The following is a 13,992-nucleotide window of genomic DNA, read 5'->3' as shown; positions in this document are numbered from 1 at the left end:
CGTTGCAAAATTTTTAAATTTTGCAAGTCCACTTGACCTTTTGAAAAGATTTTGTTTTTTAAAACTCGCCTCCGTTTTAAAATACGGGAAAATTGGGAGATGGGATCCGCCTGTCGGTACGAGGTTCAACCGTTCCTGACGCCTTTACCAAGTGTAATCGAACCAAGGATTGAACTGTATGCCTTGCTTTGCTTAAAATGCCTAAGTAATTATTCTAAGTCCTAAAAATGCAGAAATGATCATATGTGTACATTTGAGAAAAAATTTTAAGGAAAATCACGATGCATGCTTGGATTTATTTGAAAATTAAAAAAAAAATGGTTTTGACAATCGTCTTGAAATGATGTTGAAATTGTTTTGAAATTGATCTGAAATGATTTCAAAATTGATTCAAAATTACTTTGAAAATATTTCAAAAATCATTTGGAAAACATCTTGAAATCATTTTGAAATGATTTTGAATTCAACTTTGAAAGTATTTCGAAAATCACTTGGAATTATTTTGAAATTGAATTTGAAATTGAGATTGAAGTTGAAAACGAAATTTAAAGTTTTGAAATTAAAATTGAAATTGAAATCGAATTTTTGAAATTGGAATTGAATTTGAACTTAAAATTGAAATTTAAATCGAAATTGAAGTTGCTTTGAAATTTGAAATTCGAAATTGAAAATTGAAATTGAAATGAAAATTGAATTGAATTTAAAGGGGAAATTGAAAGTAAAATCGATTTTGAAATTGAAGTTTGAAATTTGATATTGAAATTGAATTTAAAATGGAAATTTGAGGTTGAAATCAATTTTTGAAATTGAAATTCAAAGTTGAGATTGAAATTGATTTTTTTTAATTAAAAAATAGAAAACTTTTGAAATATGTAATGATTTTTTAAAATAACCTAAGAGTGTAGGCCTTTTGTAACTTAAAAGAAATTAATAAATCTAAATTTCATCTGTATTCTGACTATGGTCAAAAATACGAATTTCACTAAGTTTATTAACTTCTTAAAAGAATGTTTGCGTGCTATTCGTGTTGACCATAGTGAAATTTGAAATATGCGTATGAACCATAGTATTTAATATTGAAAATTAAACTATATGCAAATGCAATCTATCAAATGCAGAAAGAGAAATTTTCACTATTTTTTTATATTTAATTACAATTTACATCAAATAATTGAATAAGAAATGAAAGAAAACAGCATCTTAAGCTTTTCCTGCAAAATTAGCAAACACATTAGTGGGAAAATACAGGCTTTTCTGAAATTATCCAGCAATATCCGAAAATTGAAGTATATTTTCCAGAAATAAGCCTTTTCCATGCTTTTCATAAAATCAAAATCATAAATAAAGGGTGAATACATGATTTGATAAGCTATTAAAATGAGCCTAATTTGGAAAATAAATTTCGAAATTAGAGGCAAAATAACCAAAATACCACTAAAATTAAGACTATGGCCTTAAAATTAGGGTTTTTTGAAAGAAATTTTGAAATATTTGTCACATGGAAGCTCAAAAATTTATGAAATTGATTGAAGAGCTTGTTGATCTGATTAAAAACATTATCAAAGTTTTAAATCATGGAAATAATATTCGAAATTAAGAAATTAAATGCAAAAATACCCAATTTACCCTTGTTTTAGCAAAACCATGACTTTTAGAAAACCGGTTTTGAAAAATGCAATGAACGAAATGCCAAATAACCATAGAAATTTATGAAAAATTATATGGAGACCCCTAACCCTAGGAACAATCTAGAATTGAAAAAATCAAGAAAATGTTGAAGAAAACCCCGAATTAGGGTCTTTTATCAGATTAAAACAAGAATTTGCATAATCAAAATTTACAGGAAAACCTGTCAGAGCATTTCGAGTGAATGAAGGTCTAAAAGAACTCAAATGAAACTCAAAATGAGTATATGGATTTAAGACACATCAAAAAAACATCTACTTTTTACAAAATATCAAAATCATTTCTGAATCTTGAAATATTAACGAAACATTGGAGAATTGATTTTAGAAACAGGTGATTGAATTTTAACAAACAGTTTCAGAGGCTAAACCGACTCAATTTCTCCCAAATTTGTGAGAGAAGTTGCTTAACACAATCAGGAAACTAACCCAATTTACAGAAATGGAAAATCAAATTTGGTTTGGGCATGGTGACTTTGCAAAGTCATTGTTCTATCTCAGAGAATGAACCTGTTACAGAACATGCAGTCACGGTTTTTAACAAAATTGAAATAGCAAATGAGCATAGAAATGTATAAAAATTGACAAGGATAAACTAGAGAGATAAAGAAAAAAAAACCCTTTTACAGATCTCGAAAACCATCTCTGGTTAGAGAGATCTGATCCAAGCAAGATGGGACAAGGTCTAAGCAATGCCTGATGAGGTAAAACGACAGGGTTCTAATTTTTTATCAAAATGAAATATGAAATAGCCATGAAAGTTTATGAAAATTGACAAAGGTAAACTGGACATGCCAAGGGAGAAAACCCATTTTACAGATCTTAAAAAGCCTCTCTCATTGGGGAGATCTGAATCAAACAAAATGGCTCAAGATCTGAGCAAGGCCTGACAATGCAAAACGACAAGGTTCTAATTTTCGATCAAAATGAAATATGAAATGGCCATGAAAAATTCTGAAAATTGGCATGAATAAACTAGACATTCTAAGGAAAAAAATCCTTTTTACAGATCTAGAAAATGATCTCTCATTGGCGAGATATGACTCCAACAAGTCGATCCTGGATCAGATTAACGCCTGAAGTTGCAGACAGACAGGGTTTTGGCTTTAAATGAAAACAAAATAGGAAACGACTATAGAAATTGCTGAAAATTTACAGGAATGAACTAGACATGCAAATAAAGAAAACCCATTTTATAGATCTAGAAAATGATCTCCCATTAGGGAGATATGACTGTGACAAAATTGACTAAAACCTAAGCAACTCAAATGACACAGAATGACAGGGTTGTGGTTTTCGATCAAAATCAGGTATGAAATGACAATGAAAATTGCTAAAAAATTGCATGAATAAACTAGACTCAATCCTCGAGACACTACTTTTTACAGATCGGAGAGATCATCTCCAGTTAGGGAGAAATCACTCCGACAAGTTGGTCCTAATTCTGCTAAAATCCTGACGGTGCATAATGACACGTTCTGAATCTCGATTTTTAAAGTGGATCCACAGATCCCCAAAAATCATGAAAAAATCACAGATTCATGAAGATACAGTCATGAATCACCCATAAAAAATTCAGATCGAAAACACAAAGAAAAACATCCAAAATGATGATGCTAACATGAAGCCAGAATTAAAATACATGCAGAATAGAAAAGAGAATGAAAGCATATACTCTATTAATGCATAACATGAAAAATAAAGCATATATGCTATATTTTAGAAAATTTAGAAGAAAGAAAACAGTAAAATAACATCTAATACAAAATTAATAAAGCAAAAATCAAAAGAAACAAGGCATGGATCAATTGATATGGCCGATTGAAGAGGAATTTAATCTATAGAAGATCAAATTCCATCTTCATGGTAGCTTTTGATAGAAATGGAAAAGCAATAGCATAAAATCAATGAAAAGGCAAATTAGAGAGATGAGAGGGAGCTCTTACCAGTTAGAGGAAGCTTCAACCCCTGGCTGAAATGGATCCTCACTTCAAATGAGGAAGGAGGCACCAAGGAGGGGGACGATTTTCTTGGAGAAGAAGAGAAAAGGAGAAGGGGAAAGAGGAAGAGAGAAAGAGAGCAAGGGAGAGAGAGAGGTGGCTAGAGATATTTTCTCCTTGGGGTTGGCGCCACCCTATAGCCCCTTTTTATAACCTTTTTTTAGGGTTTGAGCCTAGGGTTTCTAGAGCCTTCCCCCTAATTAGCTTAATTAGGGGGGGGGGGGGGGGATTGTGGTTTTTTAAGAAAAAGAGTGACATGTGGCACCACTTCATGTGTGTGCACATTGTGGGTTTTTAAAAACAAAGGGAAAATGTTAAAAACAAGTGAAACAAGGTTTTAAAAAGGTAAAGTGAGAATTAACTTTGAAATTGGCGCCATTTGGAGCCTAAAATCAAAGTGGATCCAAGATCCATTTCGAAATTTTTTTAGAATGAAATTCAAATTAACATTTTAAATAGGACCCAGATTGTTTTTCTTTTGAAAACTTTTCGAGATATTGAATTTTTGAAATGCAAAGATTGGTTTTAAAATTGGATCGAAATTGGTTTTTGAAATTGGATTTGGATCTGAAGTTTTGAATAAAGCGGATCTGGATCTCGATTGAAGATGAAAATGAAAGGAAATGATCTGAAATGATGTTCGGACCTTGGATATGAATTTATGAAATGGAATTGGGGGGAAAATCGAGGCCCATGATAGAAATTGGATTTGGATCTTGGATTTGATATTGGATCGGGCCCAAAAATAGAATTGCATCTTGGATTTGGATAAGGATCCAAGGAATGAAATTGGGTCTCAGATATCAGACAAGAAAATGAATCTGAGTTTGAGTTCAGAAATTGATCCAATTAGCCTTCTGAATGGATCAGAAGGTGGATCTAGATGGAAATGGATCTGAGTTCTGGAGGTTAAGGAATGGATCAGAAAGTGATTGATTGGATCCTGGATATCCGATGAGATATTCCAGGTTGAGAAAGTAATTTAGACTCTGGGTATAGATAATAGAATAAATTAGATGAAAGATCCAGGTCCAAGATAGAAAATGGGCACCAGATCCAACATTGGATCCAATATATGAATTGAAATATGGATTGGATCTCGAATATAGATAAAATATCAGATAAAAGAATTGATCCAAGTCCGAATTGGGAATTGTCCCAGCTTGAAAATTGACAGAAATGATGTTCTGAGCAAATTATTATTATTATTTTTTTTTTGCCCTGAGGGGTAGTGTAACATGGTACTGGACTGGTTTGAACTAATTTGAACTGGACATGACTGAAATTGACTGAATTGAAAGTCAGTTATACTGAGGTAAACTAAATTCGGAGCTAAAACACTAGCTGGGCTGATTGGGGTTAGCTCAATTTTGACTGAACTGAGCTGAAATGAAGGTCTGAGAGTGTGGGAAGTGACTTTGAACTAGAACTAGACCATTCGAACTCCTGATGAACTCAAATTAGACTCATGGGCATAGGATCTACTGGATTTGACTAACTCGGGAACAATTTGGCTAAAATTCGATGTAGAAATGAGCTCATTCCGTCTGAAATTAACTAAATTTAGCCGAAATGGACTGGCATCGCTCATCGTGAGCTCAGAGGAACTAGAAATGACTGTCATTCTAACTCCTCTGAACTTAAAATGAGCTTGGCTAAGTCTAACTGACAAAGGGCTAAGGGTGACTTAGGGATAAAATAATAATTTTATTGACAAAATAGGGTAAACTGACCTCTAGACTAGGATAAACCTAGGAGTGAGACCCTTACATTGCCCTGTAGAGGGTTGGCATCTGTGAAAGAGGGTGTCCGGAACGGACCTGGAAAATTTGGGATGTTTACAAATACTTACAACCTTCTTTATCGAGAAAGCTTTGGTTGGGATCATCTTAAGCGAAGACAAAAAACTATTTGCACACAATGGAGGAAAGCATTTTCTCACAAAATTTCTTTAGCATGTGATCTGAACTTCATATGCATGTGGAGGTGAAGAGGAAAATCAGATGGCAGTTATTCAAAATGAATGGGTTGAACTTCTCAGCATAATTGAGACCGTATTCATAGTTGTGACCTTAGCCAATAAGAAAGTATATTCATAGTATATAGAACTGTAATTTCAATTCTGAATAATAAACTTGATGGAAAAACTTCTGAACATCCCACAAATGAATTAAGTAACTGCTAAATTTTCTTAATATCAAGCAGCAAGCATCCTATTTGACCAAAGCTATGCAAAAGCAACAAAATAAAAAAGGATAAGTAGGATAACCCAATAAGTTCGGACTTCACCATTGGGTCAGGTCATTTCGCACGTCAAATCATTTAGGATAAAGAGGATGAGTTTTAAGAGAATGATTCAAAGTTCTTGCAGACTGGAACTAATGAAGCACCAAACACGAGATAGATCTTCTGAACAGCAAGAATTTTTTCAAATAAGCCAATTCATTTTGATCCTGCATACCAGTTTTTTTCTAATCCAAAGATGAGCCCTTTGTCTCTATGTTTTCACATAAAAAAGAATTTTTGAAACAAGAAATAGTAAAATAAAATTGAAAATGGTACTGTGGAACTATGAAACTTTGTAATTCCAACCATCTTAAGTGGTCCAAAGGGCTGTTCAACATCCCAATACTTGGTAATCACCTATCCTATTATCAGCATAAAAAATCATGCCCTATTTGAAGTTAGCCTGTTACTTTGGACCATCTTTATGCTTGTCTGGAGGTCTCAAGAAGGCTAGATCTGTTTGTTTTGGATTGTTGAAAATAGGTGGTTCTTTGCTTAAGTTATTTTATATTAGAGGGTTTTTGAATTTTTGTCCTCATAAGGACCTACATGTAATTTCGCCTTTTTGCCTCTCTCTATTTAATATAGAGAGAAGCCCTAACTAATTGAGGTAATCGAGTTCTATTCTCACAGCCGTCTCTCTCCTTCTCTCTCTCTCTTCTCTCTCTCTCTCTCTCTCTCTCTCTCTCTCTCTCTTCTCCCTCTCTCTACCTTGGGTTCGGGTCATCCCTTCTCCTCTTCAACATGGTATCAGAGCTAGCGATCTCAGGAGCGTGATCGAGGAGCGTGATCGAGCTGATCTCAGGAGCGTGATCTACATCCTCGAACCAGGTGTCGATTAAAATTTTTTTTTAGATCTGATGACAGATCTGGCCTAGATCTGTTATCAGACCTAAAGAACAACATAGAGAACATCGTGGGAGTACTCAGGTCAGGCAGTCGTAAATTTTTTTTTTCTTCACATCTGGTAACGCCTGGGTGTGGCAGCTGATAGCAGATCCTAGTGTCGTATGGCTATGTCTGCTGCCATGAGGTGTTTGTGGCTGTCGTGACTTACAGCATCTGCAAATATGATTTCAGTAATTGCTGTCGTGACTTACAGCATCTGTCGTGATTTCAGCATCCACCGTGATCCTTCATGCTGTCGTTATTATTTTGTTTGTCGTGATTACATCTGTTGCCGTGACTTTAGCATCAAACCCACATCAGCCGTGATCCTTCATGATGTCGTGATTGTTTTTCCCATGCTGTCGTGATTAGTTTCAGCATCGGAAGCTCTGTAGTGGAAACAGCCATTTTTTTTTATGTTGAAAATCATCATGTTTATGTGAAAGTTGTTTTTGGTCGTTGGTTATAGCTGATGCGTGACTGTTATGTGTGTGGACTGCTGTTCAAGACTCATGTGTGTGGGCTGCTGTCCACTATTGTCGTGGAGATTGCAGGCTTAATTCTTGTGGTTATTTGGCTGTTGTTCACTATTGTCGTGGAGATTGCAGGCTTGATTCCTGTGGTGTTGGGGAATATTCTCCTCGTGTGACCTGCTGTTCCTTATTGTCGTGGTGTTTCTTTTGTGAACAGCTGGTAGGTTGCTTGAAATCTGTCCAAATTTTTTTTAAAACAGAAATATTTTGTTAGTATGGCTGAAACTTCAAAGTGTGATTCCAAATTGGAACACATTGGTGAATATAAAGCATTTGCCAACCCCTTCTCGTATGGCTCTTCCGTAAGGTTGAATGAAAACAACTATGCCAGATGGTCCAGAACTTTTATGATGTCGGTATCTGGACATCGTCGAAAACATATTTTGTTGGAAGGCGAACCCAATGAGAAATTGGGAAAATATGTGACTTGGGATGAAGATAATGACATAGTTATGTCATGGATCATGAATAGTGTCGAACCCCATATTGCAGATGGATTGATCTACTATAATACAGCCAAACTGATGTGGGACAATCTTCGTGATACATATTCACAAGAAACGAATGTGAGTCGTATCCTGCAAGTCGAACAGGAAATATATAATTTGCAACAGGGAGATCAGACCTTGGCCCAGTACTATGCCTCGGTCAAAGCTGCGTTTGAGAGACTTAATGCTCACAGGCCCCTATGTTGCTCAAAGCAAAAAGATCATCAAGAACAAACCATGGTTGCTCGTTTCCTTACAGGTCTTTCTTCAGATTTTTCCGTTGCAAAAGTTCAAATGTTGACTGGATCAGATGTTCTCACTCTTGCCAATGCTTACAATCGCCTGAGTAGACTTGCGATCTCTCTGCCACAATCTCAGTCTGTGACTCAGTCATCTGCTCTTGTTGTCTCATCTAGTTATGGGCGTGGAAATGTTCAGAATATCAGAGGACGAGGATGTGGACGTGGTATGGGTGGCAGAGGAAAGCTTCAATGTACATTCTGCGGAAAATCTGGACATTTAGAAGATCGTTGTTGGGATAAGCATGGTTGGCCAACCTCTTCTTCATTAAAGTCATATATTCCTAAAGCAAATGTGACTACTATCGAGGCTACAAATGTACAAAAGAATATTGCTGAAAATGAGAGTAGTATCACTCTTAGTCGTGCCGAATATGATGAGCTCATAGTTCTTCGACCTTTGAGTTCCACTCCTCCTATAGCTGGTGTTGCATATTCAACCGGAAATCATCTTCATCCGACTGATAGTAAGTGGGTTATTGACTCTGGTGCATCCAGACATTTGTGTGGCAATTCTCGTGTTTTTTCAGATCTAAAGGATATTAAGGCTCAGATTGGAGTCTCCTTAGCCGATGGGAGCTCCTCCCCGGTTGTTGGTCAAGGAAATATTTCAATATCCTCCTCATTACAGTTGAAAAATGCTCTTCATGCTCCAAATTTTCCTCAAAGTTTACTTTCTGTTAGTTGTCTTATAAAAGAACAAAACTGTAGAGTAATATTTGATCCAATGGGTTGTCATTTTCAGGATTTGCTGACGGGGAAGAAGATTGGTGGAGGCTATGAAGAAAATGGAATTTACTCCCTACATCATCCAATGGGTACTATCCATGCTGCAGTGGAACATTCATTCAATCCTGTTCAGTGGCATCGTCGTCTTGGTCATCCTTCTTTGTCAAAGCTTCGGTCGGTCTTTCCTCAGATTCCTTCCACCACATCATTTCAGTGTGAGGCATGTCAGTTGGGCAAGCATCATCGAAGTTCGTTTCCTTCGAGTCAGAGTCAGTCTAGTAATAAAGTTTTTGAACTTCTTCATGTAGATGTATGGGGTCCTAGTAAGATTCCTACTAGGACTCAGTGTCGTTACTTTCTTGTTATTGTTGATGATTTCTCTAAGTTGTCATGGGTATTTTTAATAAAAGAAAGATCTGAAGTTCCAAGTATTATCAAATCTCTAATTCTTGAAATAAAAACTCAGTTTGAATCTATTGTCAAGATTGTTCGCACTGATAATGCTCTCGAGTTCAAATCAAAAGGTCTGTTACAATTTTACCAAGATCATGGCATCCAACCTCAAACTTCCTGTGCCTATTCATCTCAACAAAATGGGGTGGCTGAGCGAAAACATCGACACCTCCTTGATGTTGCCAGGACCATTATGATTCAATCCAATGTTCCTACGTCATACTGGGGTGATGCGATTACCACTGCTTGCTATCTGATCAACCGCATGCCTTCGTCTTCTGTGGGTGATCAAATTCCATTACATATCCTAAAACCTAATGCTCCACTTTTCCCTTTATCACCAAAAATATTTGGATGTGTTTGTTTTGTACACAAACTTGGCCCTGACCGTGATAAATTAGCCTCTCAAGCTACAAAATGCATATTTATCGGTTATCCAAAAAATCAAAAGGGCTATCGATGTTATGATCCTATTTCTCGCCGAGAGTATGTCAGTGCGGATGTATCTTTCCTGGAATCCTCTCCATATTACTCTATTTCTAGTTCCTCGCTGCAGGTTTGTCCAGCTGAGTCTTTTCCATTACCTATACCTCCTTTTCCTTTAGAATTTGTGCCCCCATTACCGAATCAAACTTCATCCACTTCCAGATTTAATAATCCTCCATTGGTATATGTGCGTAGAGCTCCACTTCCGCAAGAGCCTTCATCTTCTTCTTCTCCTGAGGTAAGTTCTACTGACAATAGTGATCTCCAGGATGATGATAACAGGCCTATTGCTCTACGTAAGGGGACAAGACAATGTACCTTATATCCCATATCTCATTTTGTCTCTCATGCCAGAATTGGACAACAGTTGAAGTCATTTGTTTCAGCCCTGTCTGCTGAAACTATTCCTCTGAATTATCAACAGGCAGCACTTGATAATCGCTGGAAGTTGGCTATGCAAGAAGAAATGACAGCTTTAGTATCTCAACATACCTGGGATCTCGTTGATTCCCCAGCAGATGCTGACATTGTTGGATGTAAATGGGTATATATAATAAAGTACAAATCTGATGGTTCTATTGAAAGGTACAAGGCCAGATTAGTCGCGAAAGGGTATACTCAGACATATGAAATTGACTTCTTTGAAACTTTTTCTCCTGTTGCACGGATGGGTACCATCCGTCTTGTTCTTTCAGTAGCTATTCAGCATGGTTGGAGCTTATGCCAATTAGATGTGAAAAATGCATTTCTCTATGGGGATCTATCTGAGACCGTTTACATGCAACAACCTCCAGGCTTTGAGGTTGAGGGGGAGTGTCAGAAAGTGTGTAGATTGCGAAAGGCGATTTATGGCTTGAAACAAAGTCCTCGTGCATGGTTTCAAAAGTTATTTGAAGTAATGTTAAGCTTTGGCTTTAATAGATCAGCAGCAGATCATACTCTTTTTATAAAGAAAACTAGCTCTGGCATAGTTGTTATGGTGGTATATGTGGATGACATTATTCTTACAGAAGATGATGTGAAAGCTATTGAAGCCACAAAGGCTCATCTTCAAAAATACTTTATTACAAAAGATCTTGGTTCACTCAGGTATTTTCTGGGTATAGAAGTTGCTAGGAGCCAAGAAGGGATGGTGTTGTCTCAACGGAAGTATGTTCTTGACTTATTAAAGGAAACGGGCATGTTGGGAGCTAAACCAGCAAATATTCCCATGGACCATAAAGTTCAGTTGTTTGAAGAAGGGTCAAAACCTGTTGATAGCAAAAGCTATCGCTCCCTAGTAGGGAAGTTATTATATGTAACTGTGACCAGGCCGGATATTGCTTTAGCAGTAAGCAAAGTTAGCCAATTTATGGACAAACCAACTGAAGTACACTGGAATGCAGCCATAATGATTCTCAGATATCTAAAATCATCTCCTGGAAAAGGGTTATGGTTCAGGAAAGGTGGAACTCTGGAGATAGTAGCCTATTCAGATGCTGACTATGCTGGATCTGTAGTAGATAGAAAATCTACTACAGGATTCTGTGTGTTTCTGGGAGAAAACTTGATTTCATGGAGAAGTAAGAAACAAACTGTGGTTTCCAGGTCAAGTGCTGAATCAGAATATCGGGCTATGGCCCAAACAGCTGCTGAATTGATGTGGGTTTGCACTGTTCTTCATGACCTTCAGGTGAAGGTTCTCTCTCCAATGACCATGATGTGCGATAACAAAGCGGCAACATATATAGCAAACAATCTTGTCTTTCATGAGAGAACAAAGCACATTGAGGTTGATTGCCACTATGTAAGAGATATGATTCAAGCTGGTCATATTACTACCAAATATCTAAAGTCAGAAGACCAAGTTGCAGATATGTTTACAAAGCCCCTTGCTAGGCCAAATTTTTCAAAGTGTTGTGACAAGCTGAGCATGATTGATATCTATGCTCCAGCTTGAGGGGGAGTGTTGAAAATAGGTGGTTCTTTGCTTAAATTATTTTATATTAGAGGGTTTTTGAATTTTTGTCCTCATAAGGACCTACATGTAATTTCTCCTTTTTGCCTCTCTCTATTTAATATAGAGAGAAGCCCTAACTAATTGAGGTAATCGAGTTCTATTCTCACAGCCGTCTCTCTCTCTCTCTCTCTCTCTCTCTCTCTCTCTCTCTCTCTCTCTCTCTTCTTCTCCCTCTCTCTACCTTGGGTTCGGGTCATCCCTTCTCCTCTTCAACATGGATAAAGTAGGCACCTCATGCTGTTTCATGTGATTAAATGGGATAAAAGCAACCATCATCCATTATTATAAAAAACAGTTTTCTCCATTCTCTTCCTTGTCACTTCACTGTTTCTAGCACTTCATAAAAATGCCAACTTTACCATAGCACTTACTGAACCTCCCCTATCACTTCATTGCTTCTAGCACTTCATAAGAATGAAAACCTTACCATAGTACTTACTGAACCTCCCCTGTCACTCCATTGTTTCTAGCACTTCATAACAATGAAAACCTTACCATAGTACTTACTGAACCTCGCCTATCCACGTTCACTTCATAATAATGCTAACCGTTACTAATATTACTCACTGAACTACTCTCCCAAATTGTACAAACCCCTTTTCAGTGATTTCTACATCCATGAAGTTTACATATGAGAGCATTAGGCTCAAACTTATTGTGAAGAGTTAAAGCATCACTCGTTGATACTTGATTATTATGCATGATTTGGGCGTTAGTGGATGCATTTTAATCTTGATTATGCAAGATTTGGGCGTGTATTGTTAAATTTACAATTACCCAACAGGAAGATTAGTATTTGATTTCTCCATATTTTCTTCTCATAATCAATATTTACTTCCACTCTTCTTTGAGATTATTTCCTCATCTGGGACATAAACTTGCATAAATATGTGACAGAAGTTGTTAAAACAAAGTAAAAAAAAAAAAAGAGTAAGCATGAGCCTTATTTCCCATGGATCAAAAACTTTTGCCTGAGCATCAAATATACATTGTTTACTTCATTTTTAACATCCTTTATTTACTTTATTTTTCCTTTTCTCTTTAATTTTATTGACTTTTTTATGCCAACAGTTCTGGATTATGCTCATTGGAGGTCACATTCTTATTAGTAACACATAAAAACATGAAAAATGAATAGAGAGAGCAGCAGCAGCAAACAAGATCTTCAGTCACATGGACTCTTTGCTATTATAACATCATCCATTAACCGATTAAATTCAGCATTTTATACGACCAAAAGTTTTATATAAAGATGCACCGGGGAGTTGTTGCCCCATAAATAACGAATAGTGTTAGGTCTCGATGACTCCAGTAAGATTACAGACTGTACAATGTGTACTCGTTGCGACTATCGCCCACCTTACACTCAAAGTAACCAATTTACAGGGATAGAAGAAGTTAAGAAATGGAGGAAAAGCCCACTGCCAGATTCATAACAAATACCCAAAAAGAGAGTGCAAACAATAAGAAGAAGGAATTGGGTGACCATGGTTGCGACTGGAAATGAAGCAAATGAATAAGAAATCATATACGAAAGAAAGGAGAAACCATTGTTTAGATCAGAGTTAGAGAAATAAAGGCAACGCACTTACCCAAATGCTATATACTCAATATTCAATAACCCAACATGCATTAGAGCTCAAAATCTGGGTAACCATAGAATGAAAGGGGTAGTGGGGATGAGCGCGTGAGAGAGAGAGAGAAGGGAGGGTGTCTACCTTGACAGCAACGACGGCTCCGTACAAGTCGAAGGCTCTTCGGACGCTCTCCTCAGTGGCGTCGTAGGGGAGCCCTCCCACGTAGATCGATTTGTCATCGTCGATCGTCATCGCCCTCAGGGAAAAAACACAGACGCAGAAAAAGAAGACGACGTTACAGAGAGAGGGAGAGAGACTTTCTGGTTCGTCCCATACCCAGTCATAAATCTCGTTATCGGATTTTTCCTATAGATAAAAATTTTGTTTTTTTTCCTATAATCGAAAAATAAAAGGTATAACTTAAGATTTTTAAATATTTAACAAATAAATAAATATAAACATTAAAAATATAAAACAATTTAACCATACAAATAAACAACATGATATATTTTCATAACACATCATCATCGTCATCATATCATGCAAGTCATTATGATTATAACTGGAAC

General features: G+C 36.6%; 1 protein-coding gene across 1 annotated transcript in view; it reads right to left on the bottom strand.

Annotated features, from left to right (window-relative positions):
- The window catches only part of LOC149828475 (uncharacterized), a 46,722-nt gene extending 32,986 nt beyond the window's left edge, over window positions 1-13,736 (bottom strand). Inside the window, exon 1 of the mRNA XM_090016856.1 lies at window positions 13,565-13,736. Within this exon, the coding sequence (XP_089872982.1) occupies window positions 13,565-13,675 (111 nt within the window). The 5' untranslated portion in view covers window positions 13,676-13,736. The remainder of the gene's footprint in view (window positions 1-13,564) is intronic.
- Window positions 13,737-13,992: the final 256 nt, after the last annotated feature.

Source organism: Nuphar pumila, chromosome 9 (assembly GCF_984573655.1).
Source record: "Nuphar pumila chromosome 9, dmNupPumi1.hap1.1, whole genome shotgun sequence".
NCBI classification, from domain to species: domain Eukaryota; kingdom Viridiplantae; phylum Streptophyta; class Magnoliopsida; order Nymphaeales; family Nymphaeaceae; genus Nuphar; species Nuphar pumila.
Note: the sequence above shows the minus strand (reverse complement) of the source record. Positions and strands in the feature narration are given on the sequence as shown.